This window comes from Aulonocara sp. 'chitande type north' Nkhata Bay, linkage group LG9 (genome assembly GCF_057382095.1).
Source record: "Aulonocara sp. 'chitande type north' Nkhata Bay isolate Kocher_YH1m ecotype deep benthic linkage group LG9, A_spYH_male_GT1.1, whole genome shotgun sequence".
NCBI lineage: Eukaryota > Metazoa > Chordata > Actinopteri > Cichliformes > Cichlidae > Aulonocara > Aulonocara sp. 'chitande type north' Nkhata Bay.
In genome coordinates, this window is record NC_141352.1 from 9,255,311 (window position 1) to 9,277,460 (window position 22,150).

Consider the following 22,150-nt stretch of genomic DNA (forward strand, 5'->3'; position numbering starts at 1 on the left):
AATAGTTTATGGACATGTGTATATTTGGTGTTGCTGTCCCTTGTTTTTTCTTTGTTTTTCTTGTTTGTGGGTGTAGGTGTGTGCAGCTGGTCAAGCTTCATCAGGAGAGCTACTTAGGAGTGTGGTTGAGTTCTCTCCGATGCTGGATCGTTGCGTGAGACTTCCTGTCAGTTTCCCAGTGAGATGTCAGTTAGTGTGAGTTTGCCATAGTGTGAAGTATTTACGGCTGTGTTCTTCCTGCAGGAGTGTGGAGACGAGAGGGCAGCAAGCACGGGTGCATGGAAACTAGAAAACAGAGTTTCAGAGCACAGACAGTGAGAGGGAACACAGCACAGGAGTGTGGGATGCACAGGGATTCATTGTGGTTCATATTTACAACACTGTAAATAAAGACACTGCTTCATCTGAAGAGTCCTGCATTTTGGGTCCTCCTTCTCCACATCCCCATGGTCTGTCAACACAAACTGTGACACTTTCTTACTATTCTAGATGACAGACCTTGCCGACCGTACATACAATACACAAACGTCTGACTTTAGACCCAACAGTATGCATTGTATGCAAACGGCTACCAAACAGCCATCATAATTCGTCATACAATGAGAACAGGACAAGTCAACAATTGACAATGACTAATTAATATTAAAATCTGTAACATAATGTACTGTTTGCAGTTTAGTCTGTTGCTGTTGCTATTTTTACCATTTCTTCTTGGAGCAACTGTAACCCACATTATTTCCTTAGGGATTAATAAAGTATTCTGATTCTGACACTGACCGTTTCAGGATGAGCTGCCATTATCCAATCACACGTCTGCTTACCTGCATCTTTTGCTCGTTTCTCCTCCTCTTTTCTCTTTTTTCTAAACTGAGGACCTGATGGCTTTGAACTTTTCTTGTCCATCTTACATTGGTTTTAATTTTGCACTCCAGAATGAACACAAATTCACCAACTCGACGATCACCACAACATAACCTAGTAGACCTACACCTTAGTTCACAGATTCACTTTGTCTAAGGTTTATTTCTGGGATTTCACACAACCCAGGATTCAAATCATGAATCCATAACGGGCTTGGATTTACATCATTATAAATGAAATGTGCTCTATTTGGAAGCAGCAGGACCCCCTCCCCTTTCGACGGGTTGTGTGTGACATTAAATCATCAAAACGTAAATTATAAATTTTAAATTGTTATTGATCCTTTACCCCTGGTCCTAAAGTGTATATTTATTTTCTTACTCTTCTTATATATATTGTTTGTTTACTTGCACTGCTGTAACTGGAGCCTCGTCGTCTCGTCTCTCTATATACTGGACTGTATGTAGCGGAGATGACATTAAAGTTTACTTTGACTTCAGCAGCGAGCAGGCGCACCGAGGGCTCTCGCGCTCACTTTTCGAGTATAGAATTTCGAAAAAAAATCGGTGCAAATTATAAGTCTGTATCATGATGTCTGGTGTGTTCGTGTTTGTTGGTTTGTTTTTATTTTGTTTTCTTTTGCGAGTTGGTTATTAGATGCTGCTACAGCCGTTCAGAGATTCCCCCGCCGCCCCGCCCTCTCCTCCTTGTGCCGCAAGCAGCAGGCGCACCTCGCAAACGGAGGGCGCCCTTACTCCCAGCAAATGGGCGATAGAAAACCGATCGGTGCCCATGCCATTCCCAATACGAGCATTTTTTTTTTTTTTGTCGATGCCCTTGATGCCGCATTTACACTCAGCATTTAATGTTTCCTGATAACGAATACCGTTTTCTACAGTGGGTGTTATGCTACAGCCATCAGCTGTTCATTCATCAGTGCATGTGAACAAAGTTAAACATGATGATAACCAGACTGTATACTCACTGGTCACTTTAGTAGGTCCACAATTTCGGCTGCTTATCAATCTAAATATCTAATTAACCAATGATATTGAAGAAACTCAATGCATTAAGGCATATAGACATCATCAAGACGACCTGCAGTTCACATTGAGCATCACACTGAGGAAGAAAGGCGATTTAAGTAACTCAAGAGGCTTTACAGCTTTATACGCTTATTAACATCTTATCACACTATAAAGTAAATGCCAATTCAACCGATAAACAACTGCAACCATGAGCAGGTGAGGATGATCCTAAAGCCACCGCTGATGACAAACAGGGTGGTCAAAAGATGTGCTTTCATTAATCAGGTTGTTTAAAAGTTAAACCAGAGCATAAGATGTTAAAAACACACAGACATTAAGTTAAAGGTTGTGAAACTACATCCAGCTGGCATCCCAAGAACTGACTGTCTGCTTAGAGAAACGTCCACCATCCAGTAGTTATGGATTCTTGATCGTCTGCAGCTCTGCCTGAGGATAACATGCTTTCTTTGTCAGGGTTCGCGACGCGAGCCAGGTGTAAGTTATTAAAGGACCCAGGATGCAGCACAACTGAGGTGAGGAAGCTTTATTGACAGTGAGATAACAAACAAAGGCGAGGGTGACAAAAAACAGAGCAGGGAGTAACCTAAACTGGGAAAAGCTAAACAAAAACAGACCTGAAACAGACGGAGGCACGGCTGGGAGTAATTGGACATAACGGGACAAGGGAAGTGAAACTAGAAACACTGACGAGAGACACAGACCTACAAAATAAAACAGGAACTCACACATGCAAAGACACAGACTAAGAAATCCGGACTTGACACAGGAATACACAGGCAGAAAAGCCTAAATACTAAACTGGGGAAGAACAGAACCAAAACCCAAAGAAAGAGAAAACCAGAACCAAAATACATCACAATAATAGAAAACACAAAACGCTGGGTCAAAAGACCCAGGGCCATGACATTCTTACAGAAAGTGAGCAATGACAGAGAACTCACGTTTTTATGCACTGGTGGGATTGAGAGCCCTCTCCTATTTACTAAACTGGCACTTTAACCAAACCAGCCATAAACATTGTCACAGCTGGTTGTGGCTAAGCAGTAGTATAAAGAGGAAGGATTAAGCCTAGCTTAAGCTGCAACTGGGAAAACAGTCAAGGTTACACCTGAAGGACTCAACATTTGAATGTTTCAGATGATCAAAAAGGAAAGAAATATGACAAAGGTTACCTGGGTCAGTGGAAAATAGTCTGTAAATGGTTTCATTTGTTAAGGGTAAAAAGGTATGAAAAACAACCTGACCATGTATGGAAGCCGGCTGAAAGACCTCACACAGCAGCACATCATGATACGATCAAAAGAAACAGCAGAGAAACAAAGTCACTGACATCAGTATGAAAAGGTTACAGAGTCATTTCTAAGGCTTTGGGACTCAAGCGAACTACGAGCCATTATCCACACTACAGGAAAAATGGAAGAGTACTCAAGCCTCCCAGGAGCAAGTGGCTGACTAGAAATACTGCAAGAGTGCATCGATGACTAATCCAGGAGGTCACTGAAGAACCCAGATCATCATCTAAAGACCTGCAGGCCTTACTTAGCTTAGATAAGGTCAGAGGTCATGATTCAGCAATAAGAGATTCAATGGGGGGAGAGATTCAACAACAGAAAGGCTCATCTCACATCTAACAACAAACATCTGGATGATGTTTGTTGGTAAATGAGACGGAAGCTGTAGTTTTTCGAGAGATTTGAGTCCCGTTACACGTGGCATTAAAAGAAGATCACAGGAACAGCCTGACACAGTGGTGGTGGTGTGACGTCTTCCCAAGAACACCTCATACCAAAAAACGATTCCAGGAAGGATTCTTGTATATGTGGAACCCTCTAACCAAGTAACTGAGCTGAGTCGACACAAGAGGAAAAGAAGCACAACTGCATGATACACAGAAGTGCTGGCTCACTAATCAGCTGCTAGAGACCACTGAACCATCCGAGTTTTACTTCTTTACAGATGAGCATCCAGACCAGGACAGAGAGGAAATCTGACATAACTGAGTCAATGAAACCACAAAAAGATCAAACTGTTTAAGGTGGTAATACACCAAAGTACAGCCCAGACCCAGATCAGCTTGACTTTTTATCTTTTTCTTGGATATAAAGTCACATCAGTGGTCGTTTCACATCCTGTTGATGGCTTTAGTTCATATTGAAGGTTTTCAAAATCAATGGGTGTGAAATGTTTTGATTTGTCACACTGGTCACAGCTGTAGTTTCCCCTCCATGTATGTACGTTCATGTTTGTTACAACTTCCTGACAGCGAGACACTTTTCTCCCAGTTTCTGCATTTGTATGGTTTCTCTCCTGTGTGGACTCTTCCATGCACTTTAAGATGATCCGCAGTGGTGAATGAGAGATGGTTTTTGACCCCATGTGACAGAGTTAATTTTGGTTTAATTCACTTGGTTTAGGGAAGCCTCTCCCATATTCTTTGCAGTAGTTCGTTTTGTCTCCAGTGTGTCTGAGTTGATGTTGTTTAGGTTCTCTTGATGATTGAAAGTTTTTTCACAAAAGTCACAGAGAAACTCTTTCCCACTACCACAGTGACGACAGGGTTGAGAACTGGATCAGTCTGTGTCGCTCTGCTTCTAAACAAAGACACAAAGACAGTGGAAGTCAGGGAATTCTCTCAACATTTTTATTTTTAATGGCGCCTGAAATAAGGAGTATCTGTGCCAGTGTCCAATTATATCTTACTGTTTACATTATAACACTCAGCTTACTGGGCAACATTAAGTCTTCATTTGTAGGTAATCTACTTAATGGGAAGACTGGTGATTAAACCCCTGGATGCTCTACTCTGCATCCCACAAGATACTGACTCCAACCTGCTCTCCGATGCATCCATTGGAGTGTGAATGTTAGATAGAGAGAAAGGGGAGGAGCTTTTAAAACTTTTAAGCTTTGAAATTAAACTTCATTCATATAAAATTGTAAAACTGTTAAAAGAAAAATACATACCTCACAGTAACTGCACTTTTAGAGTTTCTTTCTGCTGTGAATCTTTTGGTGTGATTTGAGGTAACGTGGAGATTTAAAAGTTTTCTCACAGAGGTCACATTTATAAGGTCTCTCCTCAGTGTGGGTAAACATGTGCTGCTGTAAGTTTTTGTATGTCACAAAAGCTTTACCACACTGATCACAGCAGTAAACATCATTTTTGGTGTGAATGCGTAGGTGAATGTTTCGGCTGAGTAGCCAGCGGAAAGTTTTTCCACAAATGTGACAGCTGTACGCTTTAACTCCACTGTGGACGAGTTGGTGTGTTTTTAAACTTCCAGACTGGTTAAAAGACTTTCCACACAAGTCACAGCTGTACGCTTTAACTCCACTGTGGATGAGTTGGTGTGTTTTTAAACTTCCAGACTGGTTAAAAGACTTTCCACACAAGTCACAGCTGTACGCTTTAACTCCACTGTGGACGAGTTGGTGTGTTTTTAAACTTCCAGACTGGTTAAAAGACTTTCCACACAACTCACAGCTGTATGGTTTAACTCCACTGTGGACGAGTTGGTGAGTTTTTAAGTTTCCAGGATGGTTAAAAGACTTTCCACACAACTCACAGCTGTATGCTTTAACTCCACTGTGGACGAGTTGGTGTTTTTTTAAACTTCCAGCCAGGGTAAAAGACTTTCCACACAAGTCACAGCTGTGCGCTTTAACTCCACTGTGTATGAGTTGGTGTGTTTTTAAATTTCCAGACTGGTTAAAAGACTTTCCACACAAGTCACAGCTGTACGCTTTAACTCCGCTGTGTATGAGTTGGTGAGTTTTTAAGTTTCCAGGACGGTTAAAAGACTTTCCACACAACTCACAGCTGTATGCTTTAACTCCACTGTGGATGAGTTGGTGTCTTTCTAAGTTTCCCGAACGGTGAAAAGACTGTCCACACAACCCACAGCTGTACGCTTTAACTCCACTGTGTATGAGTTCGTGTCTTTTTAAGTGTCCAGCCTGGGTAAAAGACTGTCCACACAACCCACAGGTGTACGCTTTAACTCCACTGTGGATGAGTTGGTGTTGTTTTAAGCTTTCAGCCAAGGTAAATGATTTTCCACACAAATCACAGTTGTATGGTTTAACTCCACTGTGCATGATTTGGTGTCTTTTAAAGCTTCCAGCATGGGTAAAAGACTTTCCACACAAGTCACAGCTATATGCTTTAACTCCACTGTGGATGAGTTGGTGTGTCTTTAAGTGTCCAGCCTGGGTAAAAGACTGTCCACACAACTCACAGCTGTGCGCTTTAACTCCACTGTGTATGAGTTGGTGTGTTTTTAAATTTCCAGACTGGTTAAAAGACTTTCCACACAAGTCACAACTGTATGTTTTCTCTTCCTTTCTTCTGTGAGGTTTGTCGGCCTCCTGAGAGCGCTGACTTCTCGCTCCATGTTGGTCCTGCAGTGAAAGAGAAACAAACAGAGGCAGTGAGTGAAATGCAGTCGTGGAACAAACTCAACCTTCAAATTTCCTCTATTAACAGTAGTTTTAAACCAAAGGCTGAAGTAGTTCCTTGTGCTTTTGTGCTGAGGTGTTTTTTCTTTTATCAAACTGTTCTCCCACTAGGAGCTCAGTCTGAGTGGAGTTTTTTTTCTCCTCCTCTTACCTCATGTAGTGTATTTTCGTTGTTTTTTTTCCTATCAGCCTACCTTCTGACATGTCTGCCCAATGTGATGTTTGTGTAAAGTTGGTCAGAAGGTTCCTTTGTGAGTGCGCATGCGCCATTAGCGTGCTGCCTGCTGTAACCCCTAATTTCCCTCGGGATGAATAAAGTATTCTAATTCTGATTCTGATTTCAGTCAATACACTCGGTACAACACACGTGGTATGGGATATCATGCCCTCACGTGTCCTGGCCGAGGAAACCTTTATTCACGCCTTTAAGGCAGATGATCTGTGATGACGTGTGCACAGCCCCAATGTGCCGCCACTGCTTCGGCAGTCAGCCCCTGATTCACTGTGTAGCTAAGAAGCTGCAGGTGGACTAGCCCTCTCCTCTGCCAGCTCAGAAGCTGTCGCAGTTCACAGGCTTTTTCCTCCAACTGGACCCCGCAATATCAAAAAACTGCCTTCCTATGTTCCCAAACTTTGTCTGAGAGCTAAGTGCATCATGTGGCAAACCTCTGTCTACCTGCATCACTGTACCCAGCTATGAACAGTACATGACGTTGGACAGCACCGACAAAACTGGCTTAGCTAACCCACTCCTTATGGAGCTGTCTCTGGTCGCTTACCTGGCCCCATCCAATCCAATCCAATTTTATTTATAAAGCACTTTAAAATACCCAGCACAGGAACAAAGTGCCGTACAGAAAATAAGTTAAAACAATAGAATAACAGAAAGCAGCGAAATAAATAAATAAAACATAAAATTAAAACAGCCCTATATTAAAACAAAAACAAGATAAAACAGCATCGAATCACCTAAAAACAACTAAAATAAAAATAAAAACCAACATCTCACGTGGTGTCAAAGGTCAGGGTAAAGAGGTGGGTTTTCAAGAGTGACTTAAAAACAGATAAAGAAGTGGCCTGTCTAATCTCTAAAGGAAGCTCGTTCCACAGTTTTGGAGCTGCTACAGCAAAAGCACGATCTCCTCTAAGTTTACGCCCAGTCCTGGGTATCTTCAGGAGCAGCTGATCAGCTGACCTGAGAGAGCGGGTGGGTGTATAAGGCTGTAGCAGCTCAGAGAGATAAGATGGAGCTAGGCCATGGAGAGTTTTAAAAGTAAATAAAAGAATTTTAAAATGAATCCTAAAAGAAATGGGCAGCCAGTGACGTGAAGCTACAACAGGGGAAATGTGCTCAAACTTTCGAGTGCCAGTTAAAAGACGAGCTGCGGCATTTTGCACCCTCTGTAGATGACTGATATATGATGCGCTCACCTCAATATAAAGTGCATTACAGTAATCCAGCCGAGTGCTAACAAAGGTGTGGATCACTGTCTCAAAGTACTGCCGTGAAAGAATTGGCTTTATTTTTGCCAGCTGCCTGAGGTGAAAGAAGCTAGATTTTACCACTGCCTTAATTTGACTGTCAAGCTTCAGTTCACAGTCCACTTTGACCCCCAGGTTTGTGACAGTTGGCTTAACATACTGTGCCAGGGAATTTACATACACATTGGGGGTCTCAGTGGGGCTGCCAAAAACCATCACCTCGGTCTTTTTATCATTGAATTTTAAAAAGTTAACAGACATCCAAGTCTTAATGTCATCGAGACACTGAAGTAATGGCTGTGTAAGGTATCTGCCTTTTTTCTTTAGAGGGACATAGATCTGACAGTCATCAGCATAAAAGTGGAAAGGAATGCTGTGCTTTCTCAGTACAGAACCAAGAGGAAGCAGATATAAAGAGAAGAGGAGGGGGCCTAGAACTGAGCCCTGTGGGACACCACACAAGAGGGGAGCGGAGGACGACACATAGTCACCGAGGCTGACACAAAAAAGTTCGCCCCGCCAAGTAGGACCTGAACCACTCCAGTGCTGTGCCCTGTGGGGATGAACAGAAAAGTATTTGACCAGCATAATATAATCTGCAGTATGATCATTGCTTTAACAATGTAACAGATAGCTTTAAGATGGCCTTAAGATGTTTATGATGATGTTAACTTTGTATTTCAGGTGCAGTTATAACTATTTTATACATATTGCATATCTGTGCTTATTTGAGTTGATGTTCAGGTTCATTAATGGTTTTGAGCTTCATCTAGTGAGAGTGTCTAGGTGATACATGCTGAGGGAAAACTAGAACATAGAAGGAATTGCAATACATGCTTACAAAACACTTATATCAGGTCATTTTATATTAAGGTTTTAGTAGAGGTTCTTGGTTAAAACATTTATTTAGTAGAAGACATACATATAGTCTCAGTGAGCCTCTGTCCTGGTGAAAGGTCAGAAGTGCAACAGGTGAATTGAGAAAGAGCATTTGAGGACGAGACACAGACAGTAGGAGGTGAAGAGGTGACACAAAGAGCATGTGAGGTCAACACGTACACACACATTAGTTAAGATTTATTTAGAGGAGAGATTAGTTAGGTCTAGACAAGAAAGAGGAACAATTCATTTTAAGACAAGAACGGAAAGTACCAAGCCATGAAAATAGAAGATGATTTTCTGGGTGAAAAGTCATGATGATGTTGATCTGATCTATGTATAAAATGTACCGGTGACGCATGAAGGGGCGTCAGTAAACAAACCCTGATGTTATAAAATAATTGTTTGTGCCTTAGTAAGTCGAAGATCAATTGCTGTTTTCAGTGATCTTCCCACGTGTGAATTAAAATCTTCGTTTGACTTCACCCGGCCGGACCAGTGTGGTTATTTTTCGATCACCTCTTGTACCCTTTCTCAATTCTTGAATCTTAACAGCCCCTAATGCCCACCCAGTGCTCCAAACGAGAGAATAAAATGGCATAATCCACGGTATCAAACACAGCTGTCAAATCTAAAAGCACAAGAACAACACAGTCCCCAGCATCAGTCGCTAAAAATATGTCATTAAAAACTTTTAAAAGGGCTGATTCAGTGCTATGAAAGGCTTTAAAACCAGATTGGAAAACCTCTAACACATTTTGCTTTTCCAGGAAGGCCATTATTTGGCTGTAAACTACCTTTTCAAGAATTTTGGAAAGAAAAGGTAGTTTGGAGATAGGCCTGTAATTTGCAAGAACTGTAGGATCAAGAGCAGGTTTTTTAATCAGGGGTTTGACTACTGCATGTTTAAAATCTTTAGGGACGACACCTGACGACAGTCAGACTATGGTTTACCAGCTCAAGAACCAAAGGACCAACTGTAGGTAACACCTCTTTTAAAAGTTGAGGAGGGACAGCATCATTTGGAGACCCTACAGACTTAAAACGACCAACAGTCTCCTTTAAAAAGGAAAGAGTCACATGCTCAAACCTGTCAAAGACAGCAGAGCAGGAAACAGAGACTGAGAGGTCACGAGCACAAGGAGAGATTTGATGAAAAGTGTTCAGCAGTGGAGGAGTTAAAAACACGACAGTGCTGAGCAGCAGCGCGAGGTTTAACTGAGGCACAGGCAAGAGGAACTTCAAACATCACAGGACTGTGGTCATAAAACACAGCATCACAAATCTATGTTAAAAACAGAAAAGCCATGATATAAAACAAGATCAAGTGTGTGTCCACGTTCACGTGTGGGACCTGTCACACATTGCACCAGATTAAACGAATCAATAAGGTTTAAAAAGCCCTTCGCCATGGGCATATCAGGACAACAGTCGTGAATATTAAAATCCCCAACAATACCAACACGATCATATTTTGGCAGGAATTCAGCCAAGAAGTCAGCAAAGTCAACACAAAGTCCTTATTGTATTTTGGAGGCCGATAAACCACCGCACACAACACTGTGTGAGAGCAGCCCAACTCAAACAGACAGTTCAAAGCTGGTGAACGACGGGGTTGATAGCTTCTTACATTTAAAATGACTGTAAAAGATCGTAGCTATTCCTCCTCCTCGGCCCAACATACGTGGGGAATTAGAATAACAGCAATCGCCAGGTAGAAGATCTGAGAAGAGGCTGCACTCCCCAGCGCTCAGCCACGTCTTGCACACACAGAGAAAATCCAGTCCTCGGGATGTGAAGAAATCCTTCAGGATAAACGTTTTGTTCGCTAGGGACCTAGCATTTACCAGGCCAATTCTGGCGGTAAGCGGCGGATCCCCGTCGCTAACCGTCCTAGAAGCCCGACACAGAGGCCACAGGTTCCGCAGATTCACACCACGCCGGCGGGACTGGAACATCCCATCCAGGCAGATGACAGTTACCAGCCAGGTACAGACAGGTTCCAACGATCGCCGAGAGAAACAGAAGTTTGGCACCGCTCCTTGTTTTCTGGATAAGGGCTTAAGAGAATACCTTAAAGAAGCTTTCAGCTTCACCAGGAAGCCAGCCCTTCGACCCCGGCATCAGCACTTTTGCCGGAGTGGTGGATCTGGAACACGGCACAGGTGAGCCGGGATCTCCGATATTAGCGGGGGCAAAGTTTTATGTCCAGCTTGGTTCCACTTTGCCCAGCCTTTGGCAGAAGGTCGGAGATCCAGTAGGGTTAGGCGATCATACACCAAGAGAGAGTTGGCATTTATTACAATAGTCAATAAAATCAAAACAAACAAACAACACTGGCAGTGATAGACAGCAAGCCACATGCACCGGCGCCATCTTTTTTTAAGGTTAAAAAGGTTAAGTCGGTGCGGCGCCACCGACTTAACCATGGAGTCGGCATCACATCATTCATGCTTTTCGGCATCATACCATTCATGCTTTTCTTCAAAGATGGCCTGGAGATCGAAAAATGGAATTACATCTGCTGTTCACCTGACTGCTGCTTCCAAAATGGCCTACAAAGCAGACTGGAGGAGCACTACCTTGCATCATGCCTGAACAGAAACATTGTCCAATTTCTTAAATATTCACATTACGGCCCACAGAACCGCTCCCAAACCTGGGGGGTGAATCAAACATGATTAGTCACCAAATACAGTTTTTAACCTTTTCTTTTTTGGCTTTTGCAGTGTTTGATTTTTGTCCCAGGATTGGTCCAGTTTTTGTGATTGAAACAAAAAGGCTTGGACAGCGAGCACAGCTCTGACTGGCTGAAAGAAGACGTTTGTTTTCCTTCTGACTGAATACTGTTTTAGCAACAATCCATACAGGTTGGCATCACCAGACCCCTTTGAGTTTGGGTTTGTGGTTGCATTAAATAAGATTCCATCTACAAAAAAGACTTACGGTTTAATTTGAAAATGAATAAAAACGAGTACAAAAAAAAAAAAAAAAAAAAAAAACCTCGTCTGGATTATTTTCTGTTCAGCAGCTCTGATGAAAGATTTTTAATTTTGTGATTATGCTTAAGTTGTAGCTTCATTTAAAGGAAGAAGAGGTTGTGAATTGGAGCCAACACAGGGAGAGAGAAATTGAAGCCATATGTGTAAAAGGAATGTGGTGACATCCGGTTTTAAACAGACAGACTGGCGCTCCCCCTCTCTTTCTCCTTTTAAGGAGTTCCATACATGACACTCCTACTGCTGTGGAGACTTGCTTTAAGTATAAATAAAGGACGTTCAGGATGCCCTGGGCGCTTTTTCTGTGTCTCATCTGTTGTGCACATCAGTGCAAAGCAGATCGGACCGTTGACTGCCCATGCGCATGTAAAAAATAGATATCTGAGTTGTGAGTTTCTTTATCTTCTAAATAATTTTCTCTTCACAAGCTCATTGCTGAGTAACATTTCAGACACTGAGATTCATCCTATAGCTGTCAGCGATCATGCTCCTGTATCTTTAACACTAATACAGAAGAATAATACTACACCAAGTAAAAACTGGAGATTTAATATATCACTGCTCAAAGACGAAGAGTTTATCAAATACTTTAAAAAAGAATGGACTCTATATTTAGGCTTTAATGACATTCCTGGAACATCAGCATCTGTCCTCTGGGAAGCAGGGAAAGCCATGATGAGAGGTAAAATAATTTCTTTCTCATCACATAAGAAGAAAGAAGAAAACAAAAATATTCAGGAACTAGAAAAAAAAACATCAAAAAACATCAAATTCTTAGAAAAAGCCTATGTGTCACACCAAGATCAAGAAATATTAAACAAAATACGCAAAACAAAACTAGAATTAAAAGAAATTATTAATAAAAAGACGAAAATCTTAGTACAAAGACTTTGCCTGCAAAATTATGAATACGATAACAAATCCGGACAATTTCTTGCTAACCAGTTAAAAATCAATAAAGAAAAAACAACTATATGTGCCGTTAAAGATTTATCTGAGAATACAATATATGATCTTAAAAAAATAAACATATTTTTTAGGGATTTCTATGAAACTTTATATACACCACAAATAAACCAATCTAAAAATGAAATCGATCAATTTCTCGACAACATAACTCTTCCAAAATTATTAGACACCCAAGCAATGGCACTGGATTCGTCACTGATGCCAGGTGAACTCCAGGAAGCTCTGATAAGTATGCCAAATAATAAGGCTCCAGGTCCAGACGGCTTTCCAATAGATTTTTACAAAGAATTCTGGGCGATTCTGGTACCAGTTTTTCACAGGATGTTGCAGGAAATCAAAGAAAATGGTAGACTACCACCAAATATGAACTCTGCAAATATCAGTCTCTTACTAAAACCAGGCAAAGACCCTGTATTTCCCTCAAGCTATAAAACTGGTTAAAAATATTATATAATTCCCCAACAGCTTGTGTCAGAACAAATGACCAAACAAACATCCTCCAGCTTCTGTCTCCTGAGGGGCACCAGACAGGGATGCCCACTCTCCCCTTCACTGTTTGCAATTTTTATTGAGCCACTAGCAGCAGCAATTAGAAAGGCTACAACAATTAAGGGCATAAAATGTAAGAATGTAGAACATAAAATCAGCCTTTATGCAGATGATGTGTTACTTTTTCTCCAAAACTCACAAACCAATCTCTCTGGGGTAATTGCATTGATAAATTCTTTCTCAAGTGTCTCCGATTATTCAATTAACTGGTCAAAATCAACAGTCCTTCCGATTAATTGCTCCTTCCATAATTCTTCTCCTTCCCCACTGCAATCTGGAAATATAAAATATTTAGGTATTAATGTCTCTCCTAAACTTTCAGAATTAACTAAATTAAACCACATCCCACTTTTAACCCTTTAAGACCTACCATAGAACCAAGTCCGCCAGAGCATATATTATAGTTTTACATGCTGTAGTGCCATTTTTGGGAGTATTTCAAGTTGCTATACATCAATACAACCATTATAGCCCAAATTTTAATAATATGTATGCATTAAGTGCATAGTAATTACATAAATTGCAAAAAAGCACAATAAACTACAAAAAAATTGAAAATCGTTTTTTTAACATATATTTCTAGTTAGAGAAATTTAAGAGGCATATCCCTCAAAACTGTAAATGCAAAAAAGTTGCACAAACTAGTTTCCCACCACAGGAAATTAATTTTGAGTGTCTTCTTAGTTTTATTTTTGAAATACACCAATTTTCATATACTGTAGGAAAAACGAAAATAAATATTATAATGCAAATTTGCAAAGAAAACAGCATATGCATCAAAATAAACTATTTCCAGCAGTGCAATATGAGTCCTAAGCATCCCAGAAATGACACAGAAAGTCATAAAGTCAAATATAACTTTTAAAAACACCAGTATAGGCTCATGAGGCCCTGATGGCAAAAAACTACATTTCCGCAAAATGACGTCACTTCTGGTTTCGGGCAGGTCATGGCGGACATGGGATAGTTCACGCTGATGGACGTAGGAAGTGTTATGAACAGCTCATCGGATCGGCAAAGCGTGTTTCTGAAATATTTTGTTTTTGGTGCTGCAAGCGCTTTTTATGCAGTTTTTGCAAAGCTATATGTGGAAGGAAACTGTGACCTAGGACAAGCTGATGGCATAAGATGTAAGTACAATTCCTCCGGTTTCATATGCAAAAAAAATTATTGCGCTAGCTTACTTGGTTGCAGAGCTACCGGGATTTATAAATAGTTACGCAAAATGGAGCGTGTCCACTCCGACCGGCTTTAAAGGGTTAAAGACAGTAGAAGTTGATCTGGCTAGATGGAAATCTTTACCCATATCACTCATGGGAAGGGTCGCCGCTATAACAATGATGGTCTTGCCAAAAATAAACTATTTATTTTCAATGATCCCAAATAAGCCATCACAAGATTGGTTCAGATCTCTAGACTCGTATATTTCTAAATTCCTTTGGAAAGATAAACCCCCACGTATCAGCTTAAAAACACTGCAAAAGACCAAGGATAAAGGAGGATTAGATCTGCCTAACTTTAATCACTATTTTTTAGCCAACAGGCTTCAGTTCACCTCTAGATGGTTTAAACACACCCTCTTAGATGAACCTTGGATAGATGTAGAACAGGCCCTATGTAATAACCTAGAAATTTCAGACCTACCATTTATCAGCTCAAACATCAAACGACATGAATGCTTTAAAAGCGTCAGCATCAGCTCTTCTCTGACAGCATGGTGGGAGTTTCTAAAAATGACAGAGTCTTCATTAATCCCATGCAAACGTACACCTATCTGGAACAATCCGGACATATTACAAAACTTTACTTACAAACACTTTCTAAAGTAGATGAATCAATATCCCTTCCTACTGCAAAATGGGAAGCAGATTTATCGATCAGCTTAGACCCAAACCTTTGGTCTCAGATATGCTTAAAAACCTTTCAATGGATCAGAAATCCCAGTTTCCAATTAATACAACACAAAATATTACACAGAGTGCGCTATACTGGTCATAGGATGTTCAAGATGGGCTATACGCCTTCCAACAACTGCTCACACTGCACAGCAAATACACCGGACAATTACATCCACGCTCTTTGGTTCTGTCCACCAGTTCAGACGTTTTGGCGTGAGATATGTGAAGACTTATCAAAGTGTCTGAAATGTAACATTCCAGCCTCCCCATTAGTATGCTTGCTGGGCAACTTGAATGAGGTCACTGCAGAAATAAACACAGCCCACGTTGTTTTTACGGCCCTATGCATAGCCAAGAAAATGGTCCTCATTAACTGGAAAAATAAAAATAATCTTAATTCTAACCAATATAAAAACCATCTAATAGATCACATTCGTCTTGAAGAGATGGGGGAGGGTCTGTGCTGGCGGACGTTGGTTACTGGTCTGGTAGCCTGGGTCCGGGACGGGCGTGGAGGCTTGGGGGTGCTCCGTCCCCCGGTCTGGGGTGCTTGCTGGGCCTTGGGGGCTTGGGTCCTGGCTGTTGTGTCGCCAGAGCTGTGGGCGGGTGGGTGCAGGGGGGCTCAGCCCCAGTGCAGGGGACCTCTGGTGCATCGGCCCAACTAGGGGGCTCTCTAACTGGTGGGGAGGCTGTTATATCTTTGCAGGTGGTCTCCTCTCTATAGGAGCTCACTCTGCACGTGGGGGGAGCGATATAAGAGAGGTGGAGAATGAACTCAACCTGGGTGTCTATTGTCTTGTGTAGTTTGAGAGATGACTGGATGATGGGGTGGGTGCAGTTTTCTCTGGGATGGAGTCGAGTGGGCTTCCCCGGACTCTGTGGGGCTGGGCGGTGCTGCTGCTGCGGGCCCGGGTCCGGATGGGCCTGGGCCCCCTTGCCCTGGTGGGTTCCAGAGTGTGGGGGTGCCTACTGGGCTCAGCGGGGGAGCTGGCCCCAGGGAGGGGCCGCTTGCCCCTCCCTTTCTTCCCTCCCCATCCTAAGCTGCCTCCCTATTCCCGCTCTACCACACCCACCCACACACGCAGGGCTTGGAGTGCAGGTATCTCACCAAGGTGCAGGGGAGGCACTCCCCCTCTGTCCCCTTCTGGCCGCCTATGCCTCAATTTTATTCTGCAACCTAGACATCCACATTACTCACACTCTCACATAACACATACATATAGGGCCTTGGGGGTGGGCACGTTTTATAGCATCCAAAGGATGGTCTGTGTATTCCAACCCACCTCTGGTGCTGTTGCCCTACCCTCAATTTTAAATGCATATAGACACTAAGGGTTTTCGGGAAGAGCCGTGCTGCTCTCTGAGAGGAAGCTAGTACCATGCTCTCCTGTGTTTTAAATGCAATTTAGAACAGCACACAGCAACACTACATATGAGTGGGCTTAGGGAGGTGTTGGGTCTTCACTCACCCCGGTTCTGTTAGACGTCAGGGCTGGGGCGCTGGGAGGAGGTGCTGGCCGTCAGATTGGGGTCTGGGATGCGGGGCCTCCCTACTACTGCAGATAAGGAGGTGGTACGCTTGCCTCCACCCCAGAGAGAAGGGTTACATCTCCTGGGTTTAGGTGCGGCTTGCCCCTCTGGGGGCGGGGGTACCTGGACCTGTGATATAGAGTATGTTTGGGGAGTGCGACTGTCTGTGCAGTGTCTATTTGTGTCTGTCTACACGTTGGGTGAGTGCCGAGTATTTGGTTGTGCACATGGGGTGGGAATGCACGTTTGTATCCGCGTGCGCCTGTTCGTCTGTGTCTATATGTCAGGTTGGGTCTTAGACTCAACCTCTCTGGGTACATCTCAGGCCCTCCTAAGTATGGAGGGCTATCTCCCCTCACCACACTCCCTGCCGGTGGCTGATGCCCTCAGACGTTGGTGTGTTGGTGGTCCTTGTCGTCTGGGGCTGGGCGCTCATGTATGTACCGGCTCACTCCTGGTGGCCGATTGGCGGGGCCTGGTGCCTGTGGCCCGGCTGGGCTCCTTCCGGGGGATGGGATGCCCTCAGGCCTCTGCCCTCTGGGCCTGAAGCTCGGTCCTCTCTGCCGCAGCTGGCTGCCGGCAGAGCCCGCGGGCACGCCACTGCAACCCCCTCTGGCCTCTGCTCCGTAGCTGCTGGGTGACCTCTCGTTTGGGGCTCTACTCAGCTCTTCCCAGGAGGGTGGCACGGTTCCCCCCCTTTTGGTGGTCCTCCTTGGGTCCTTGTACTCTGGGGCCTCTGGATATCTGGGGCCTGGACCTCCTCCATACCTGCTTCATACCCTGGGGGACGGCGCTATGGCTCCCCACACTTCCTAGCAGATCGTTACATGGAGAAACCTTTGGAATACAAGCATGCTGATCCACACAGCTATGCACACAGGTGTACACACCGGTGTTCACAGACACGGACTACACCTTTCTTTCCTGCTGCCTCAATGCACATTGTGCGCTGTCTATCTTGCATGCTGCACAATTTTTTTTTCTCCATACAGGTGATCCAGGTGTTTTGTTTGTTTTTCTTTTCTTTTTCTTTCTTTTCTTTCTGAGCAACACCCAGGAGGAAACACAGAAAGCGGTGTGATAGGATGCAGAAGCAGGGTAAGCATAGAGGAGCTAATGCGAGGCTAGCTGCTAACCAATACAAGCCAGACGTACGGACACAGTTGCCGGCCAATGTCTGCTCCCTTGACAACAATATCAGACTGTGGAGCGCTTCTCAACACAGTGTGAGGAACGATGCTTTGGCAGGGCTTCCAACACATTACGTACTACAAGCCCCCTCCCCCAATGACAAGGGACACCAATTGTGAGTAAATGCCTCGAGCGGCTGGTCTTGAAGCACATCGTGAACAGTCTCCAAATAGACCTGGTTCCCCTTCAGTTTGCATACAGGACCAACCGATCTACAGAAGGTGACCTCTCTCTACCACACTCCATGTTATGCTGTCACACCTGGAGAGGAAGAACACCCCTCTGCCAGAGTCCTTTTCATCGACTTCAGCTCAGCTTTTAACACGATCATTCTGCAGCAGTTGGAAAAGCTGATGCTATCAGGCGTGGACCCTGCAACCTGCAAATGGGTTTTCAGCTTCTTGAAAAGCGGCAACAGACAGTCAAGGTGGGCAGCCACACATCAAAGACCATCTTGTTGAGCACAGACTTTCCTCTGGGGGGTGTCCTGAGCCCGTTGCTGTTCAGTCTGCTCACACATTACTGTAAGCCAGACTCAGTGCTAATCATATTGTTGAAATTTGCAGACAACAACTGTGGTTGGTCTCATCACTGACAACGACCACTTATAGAATAGATGTGGAGCAGCTTGAAGTGTGGTGTAGATCCCGTAATCTCACCAACAATGTGGACAAAACAAAAGAGATGGTGATCGATTTCAGGAAGTCTGGCAGAGATCACCACACAGACTTCACCATAGAGGGTGCTGCTGTGGAGAGGGTCAGCAGTGTTAAGTTCCTGGGTGTGCACCTTGCTGATGACCCGTCCTTCTTCATTAATACAACAGCAGTTATCAAAAAAAGCACAAAAGCGTCTGCACTCCCTTGGGAGACTCAGAAAAGCAGGACTGCACCCAATAACCATCCATTCAGCTATTAGCACAGCTATACTCTGATGCCTCCTATCCACACACACACACACACACACACAGCATACAATATACTCCCCAGATACACACACTACTTAATTTAATTAGCCCCTTCTGTGAAAGGGCTGAAGCTACCTGTATGAGTGTGACTATTTGGACTGGAGTTTGTTTATGAATTAAGATTTTATGTTATTTACCCCTTTTTATTGTGATTTATTACTGCCTTTTTACTGTTTGTTAAACCATTTTTCTTTTTAGTTGTATTGATTATTGCACTGTAGATGCTGGTGAGAAACACTTTCATTTCAGCCTGGGTAATACCATACGAAATGACAAACTTCTTCTTGAATCCTTTTCAATCTTGACAAACAAGCATCAGCTGATGAAGTGCACAGTTTCAATAAAAGTGATAGGTTCTTCACCTTTTGTCTTGATGACATTTTTGTCCACTGTAGCGGCTGAGCTGAGTCCGAATGGTTGAAAATGTTCGTCTGGTGCTCCGTCAGACTCTTCTCCTCCTGCTGATCGGCTGGGACACAAAACAGATCTTTGTAACATCACAGTGAAACAAGAACAGAGGACGGAGTCTTGACTGATCAGGCCCCATCATAGCTTAGAGATCTCATAGCATCACACTATCCCATTAGAGCACTTTGCTCTCACACTGCAGGCTTACTTGCGGTTCCTACAGTATTTAGAAGCACAACAGAAAGCTGAGCTTTTGTCCTCATTTGTATGTCAGTGATATATTGCTTTCATTTTTGTAAAATTAATCATTTAAATTTTATGGACAACTTTAAAGTGGATCCCACCAGGTAGTAAAATCAAGAACACACACACACTTTCCTGTTATCACTTGAAATATCGAGGCTCAAATTGTGGTCATTGTTAAGTCAAATTGTTGAATGTTGTCATTGTGCTTCTTAAATTTGTAAAGTCTTGGTTCAAACTATAGGATCAAGACATTCCTATGTCTCCCTCCCCAGCCTCTCGAGGTTCTGGGAAGAGGCTGTAGTGTTTTATCATGAGCAAATCCCTTGTGAAGATTCTGTCTGATGTTGCTTCCTGCTTTTATGATCCTTTTGGTGAGGTCACACACACACACACACACACACACACACACACACACACACACACACACACTCACTGCCTTGTGTTTGTAACCAACGGGGGGATGGGAGACAGATGTTCTGTCTTGATTTCGCTCTTCATGAGGAATAAGTCTCTAAACTAGCGGGGCCTGTGGGAACACAGACCCAACAGTCATAAATATTTTGTACTTGTTAATCAATGAACATTTTATTTTTGTGCATCTACAGATGAGAATTTGTCTGTGTGTAAAAAATATTTACAAGTGTTACAAATTTTTCTGTTAATATCTGGTTACAGATACTGTTAGGATTTAAATACATATAGTCTTAATGCTTATTTGCAAAGTTGCAAAACTCAATGCACAAATACGCATTTGATTTACAAGTACAAAATATTTATGACGACATTTGAGTCCATACAAATAGAAATGAGGCTGTAGAGGTTTGGTGCAGGCAGAAAAACAGCTGCAGGGACAATGAAAAGACTTTTCTGCTCCAACTTCTCCCAGCATGCTGAGCTAATGATTAGTTGGTGTTTTTCTCCAAACACTCTCTCACTCTTCTCTCAACGTGTTCACAATAAACTGTGAACAGACACCGAGGAGAGCAGCAGAAGACCTCATTCAGGAGCTAAACTCAACATGAACTGAACTCACAGTAAAGTTAGCTCGGTGCTTACCTTTAGATGAGCCCACAAACCGAGAGAAACTCCGCGATGAAGCTGCAACTCTTTCCAAACACAGGAAACAGATCAGGGAGCAGAGACCCACGTGGTTCACGCTGATCGCAGCTACGATCCAGGAGACAAGGGTGGGCAGATCGATGCAGATATCGATCAGGACGTTGGTAGTGGTTTATGATCGATACTTTAGTTTGTTTCTTTCCTCTAAGGTCACTACTTCACTCCCGTTTCATGAAAAAGCAGCTCTCTCTGCTCGACTCCTCTCCTGCACACACTCTTTGCTCCGCCCCCTTCTTCCTGATTTGCTTTGATTCGTTACTGTGCGATCACGTGACTCAGATGCCCTGAGAAAACACATTTGGGCTGCAGACAGTGAGAAAGAGGAGCAGCATGTGCAGATATTGCACATCGGTAAATAAAAACAGTAATGCGTGTAGGAATACTGTGGCAACACCACCAGTTTATAAAGACACGAAGGAGAGCAGCAAAAGAAACTCAGCGAGGAGGAGGGAGATCCCTCACACTGGCCACTTCATTAGCTACACCTCTTCCACTACTCATTGGTTTGCATGGTTTTGAGACATAGATTAGAATTAATCATTTAATTTGAACTATCTTCTAGACTTGTCAAGCCATGCTTCGTTTGCTTTGTTGTTAACGAATAACGTTGTAGGCTCACCATAAGCTCACTGAAGGCTGAAGGTTGTAATCTCTGTTATATTTCACAGATGATGCACTGTAACTCGAACATAGTGTAAGGTAAATGTCTGTGAGCACATTGATGTAGCATCACTTTAAAAAGATTTGGACACAAGACAGATACAAAGACATGACTAAGGAGGTAGGAGGTAAACAAACATAAGGACACTAATCACAGCACACAGAGACAGACTGGATGAGAAGGGGAAGAAACAAACAAACCAGAAAATAAGAATGATAAGAATCCTGTGCAGCGCTTTGTGACCGCTTGTCTATGAAAAGCGCTTAATAAATACACTTTACCTGCGTCTGGGTACCCGGGGTTCTTGAATAGTTTATGGACATTTGGTGTTGCTGTTGTGGTGGCAGATTTCTTTTCTCATACATTAATCACATATTTAATCATATTACATTAGTTATAGTAATATCACTTTCTCACTTTACTATAGTAAGAGCACTCCTGTCACTAGTTTACATGCATGTGGAAAGTTAACACAGTGAGGCCATTGTAATGGGCGACGTTAAACAGATAGTGGGACTCCTTCTGCCTTTCAGGGATGTAAATCTTTAGGTGACGGCCAAGCAGAAAACAAGGTCATAATTCTCTCTGTGAGGGAGGAGGTATAGCCCCCCTGTGAGAGGGGCCAACATGTAAGAGTTTGTGGAATGTTCTTTGTCTGTGTGCCTGTATATAAGATGTAAGGGCGGTGGCCACAATTCAGAGATGGTGTTTCACTGGGATGCTCTCTCCACATTGCAATGTGTTTATTAAACCCACTTCAAATCAAGCTCACTGGGTGTGTTGCAGGTTATTGTTAAATTTTCCACGACACTGTCCCTTGTTTTTTCTTTGTTTTTCTTGTTTGTGGGTGTAGGTGTGTGCAGCTGGTCAAGCTTCATCGGGAG

At 43.0% G+C, this 22,150-nt stretch overlaps 1 protein-coding gene across 2 annotated transcripts; it reads right to left on the reverse strand.

Annotated features, from left to right (window-relative positions):
* Positions 1-2,229: 2,229 nt before the first annotated feature.
* LOC147321595 (uncharacterized) lies at positions 2,230-20,805 on the reverse strand. 2 transcript variants are annotated; one of them, XM_086305692.1, is made up of 4 exons: positions 20,543-20,805; positions 19,195-19,301; positions 4,875-6,311; positions 2,230-4,498 (listed from the first exon to the last, which is right to left on the reverse strand). In XM_086305692.1, the coding sequence occupies exons 2-3, from the start codon at positions 19,210-19,212 to the stop codon at positions 4,893-4,895; spliced, it is 1,437 nt and encodes a 478-aa protein (XP_086161818.1). In that variant the 5' UTR covers positions 19,213-19,301; positions 20,543-20,805; the 3' UTR covers positions 2,230-4,498; positions 4,875-4,892. The 2 variants fall into 2 exon arrangements, with proteins under 2 accessions (XP_086161818.1, XP_086161817.1); XM_086305691.1 differs by having other exon boundaries at positions 2,230-4,501.
* Between the last annotated feature and the right edge of the window lie 1,345 nt (positions 20,806-22,150).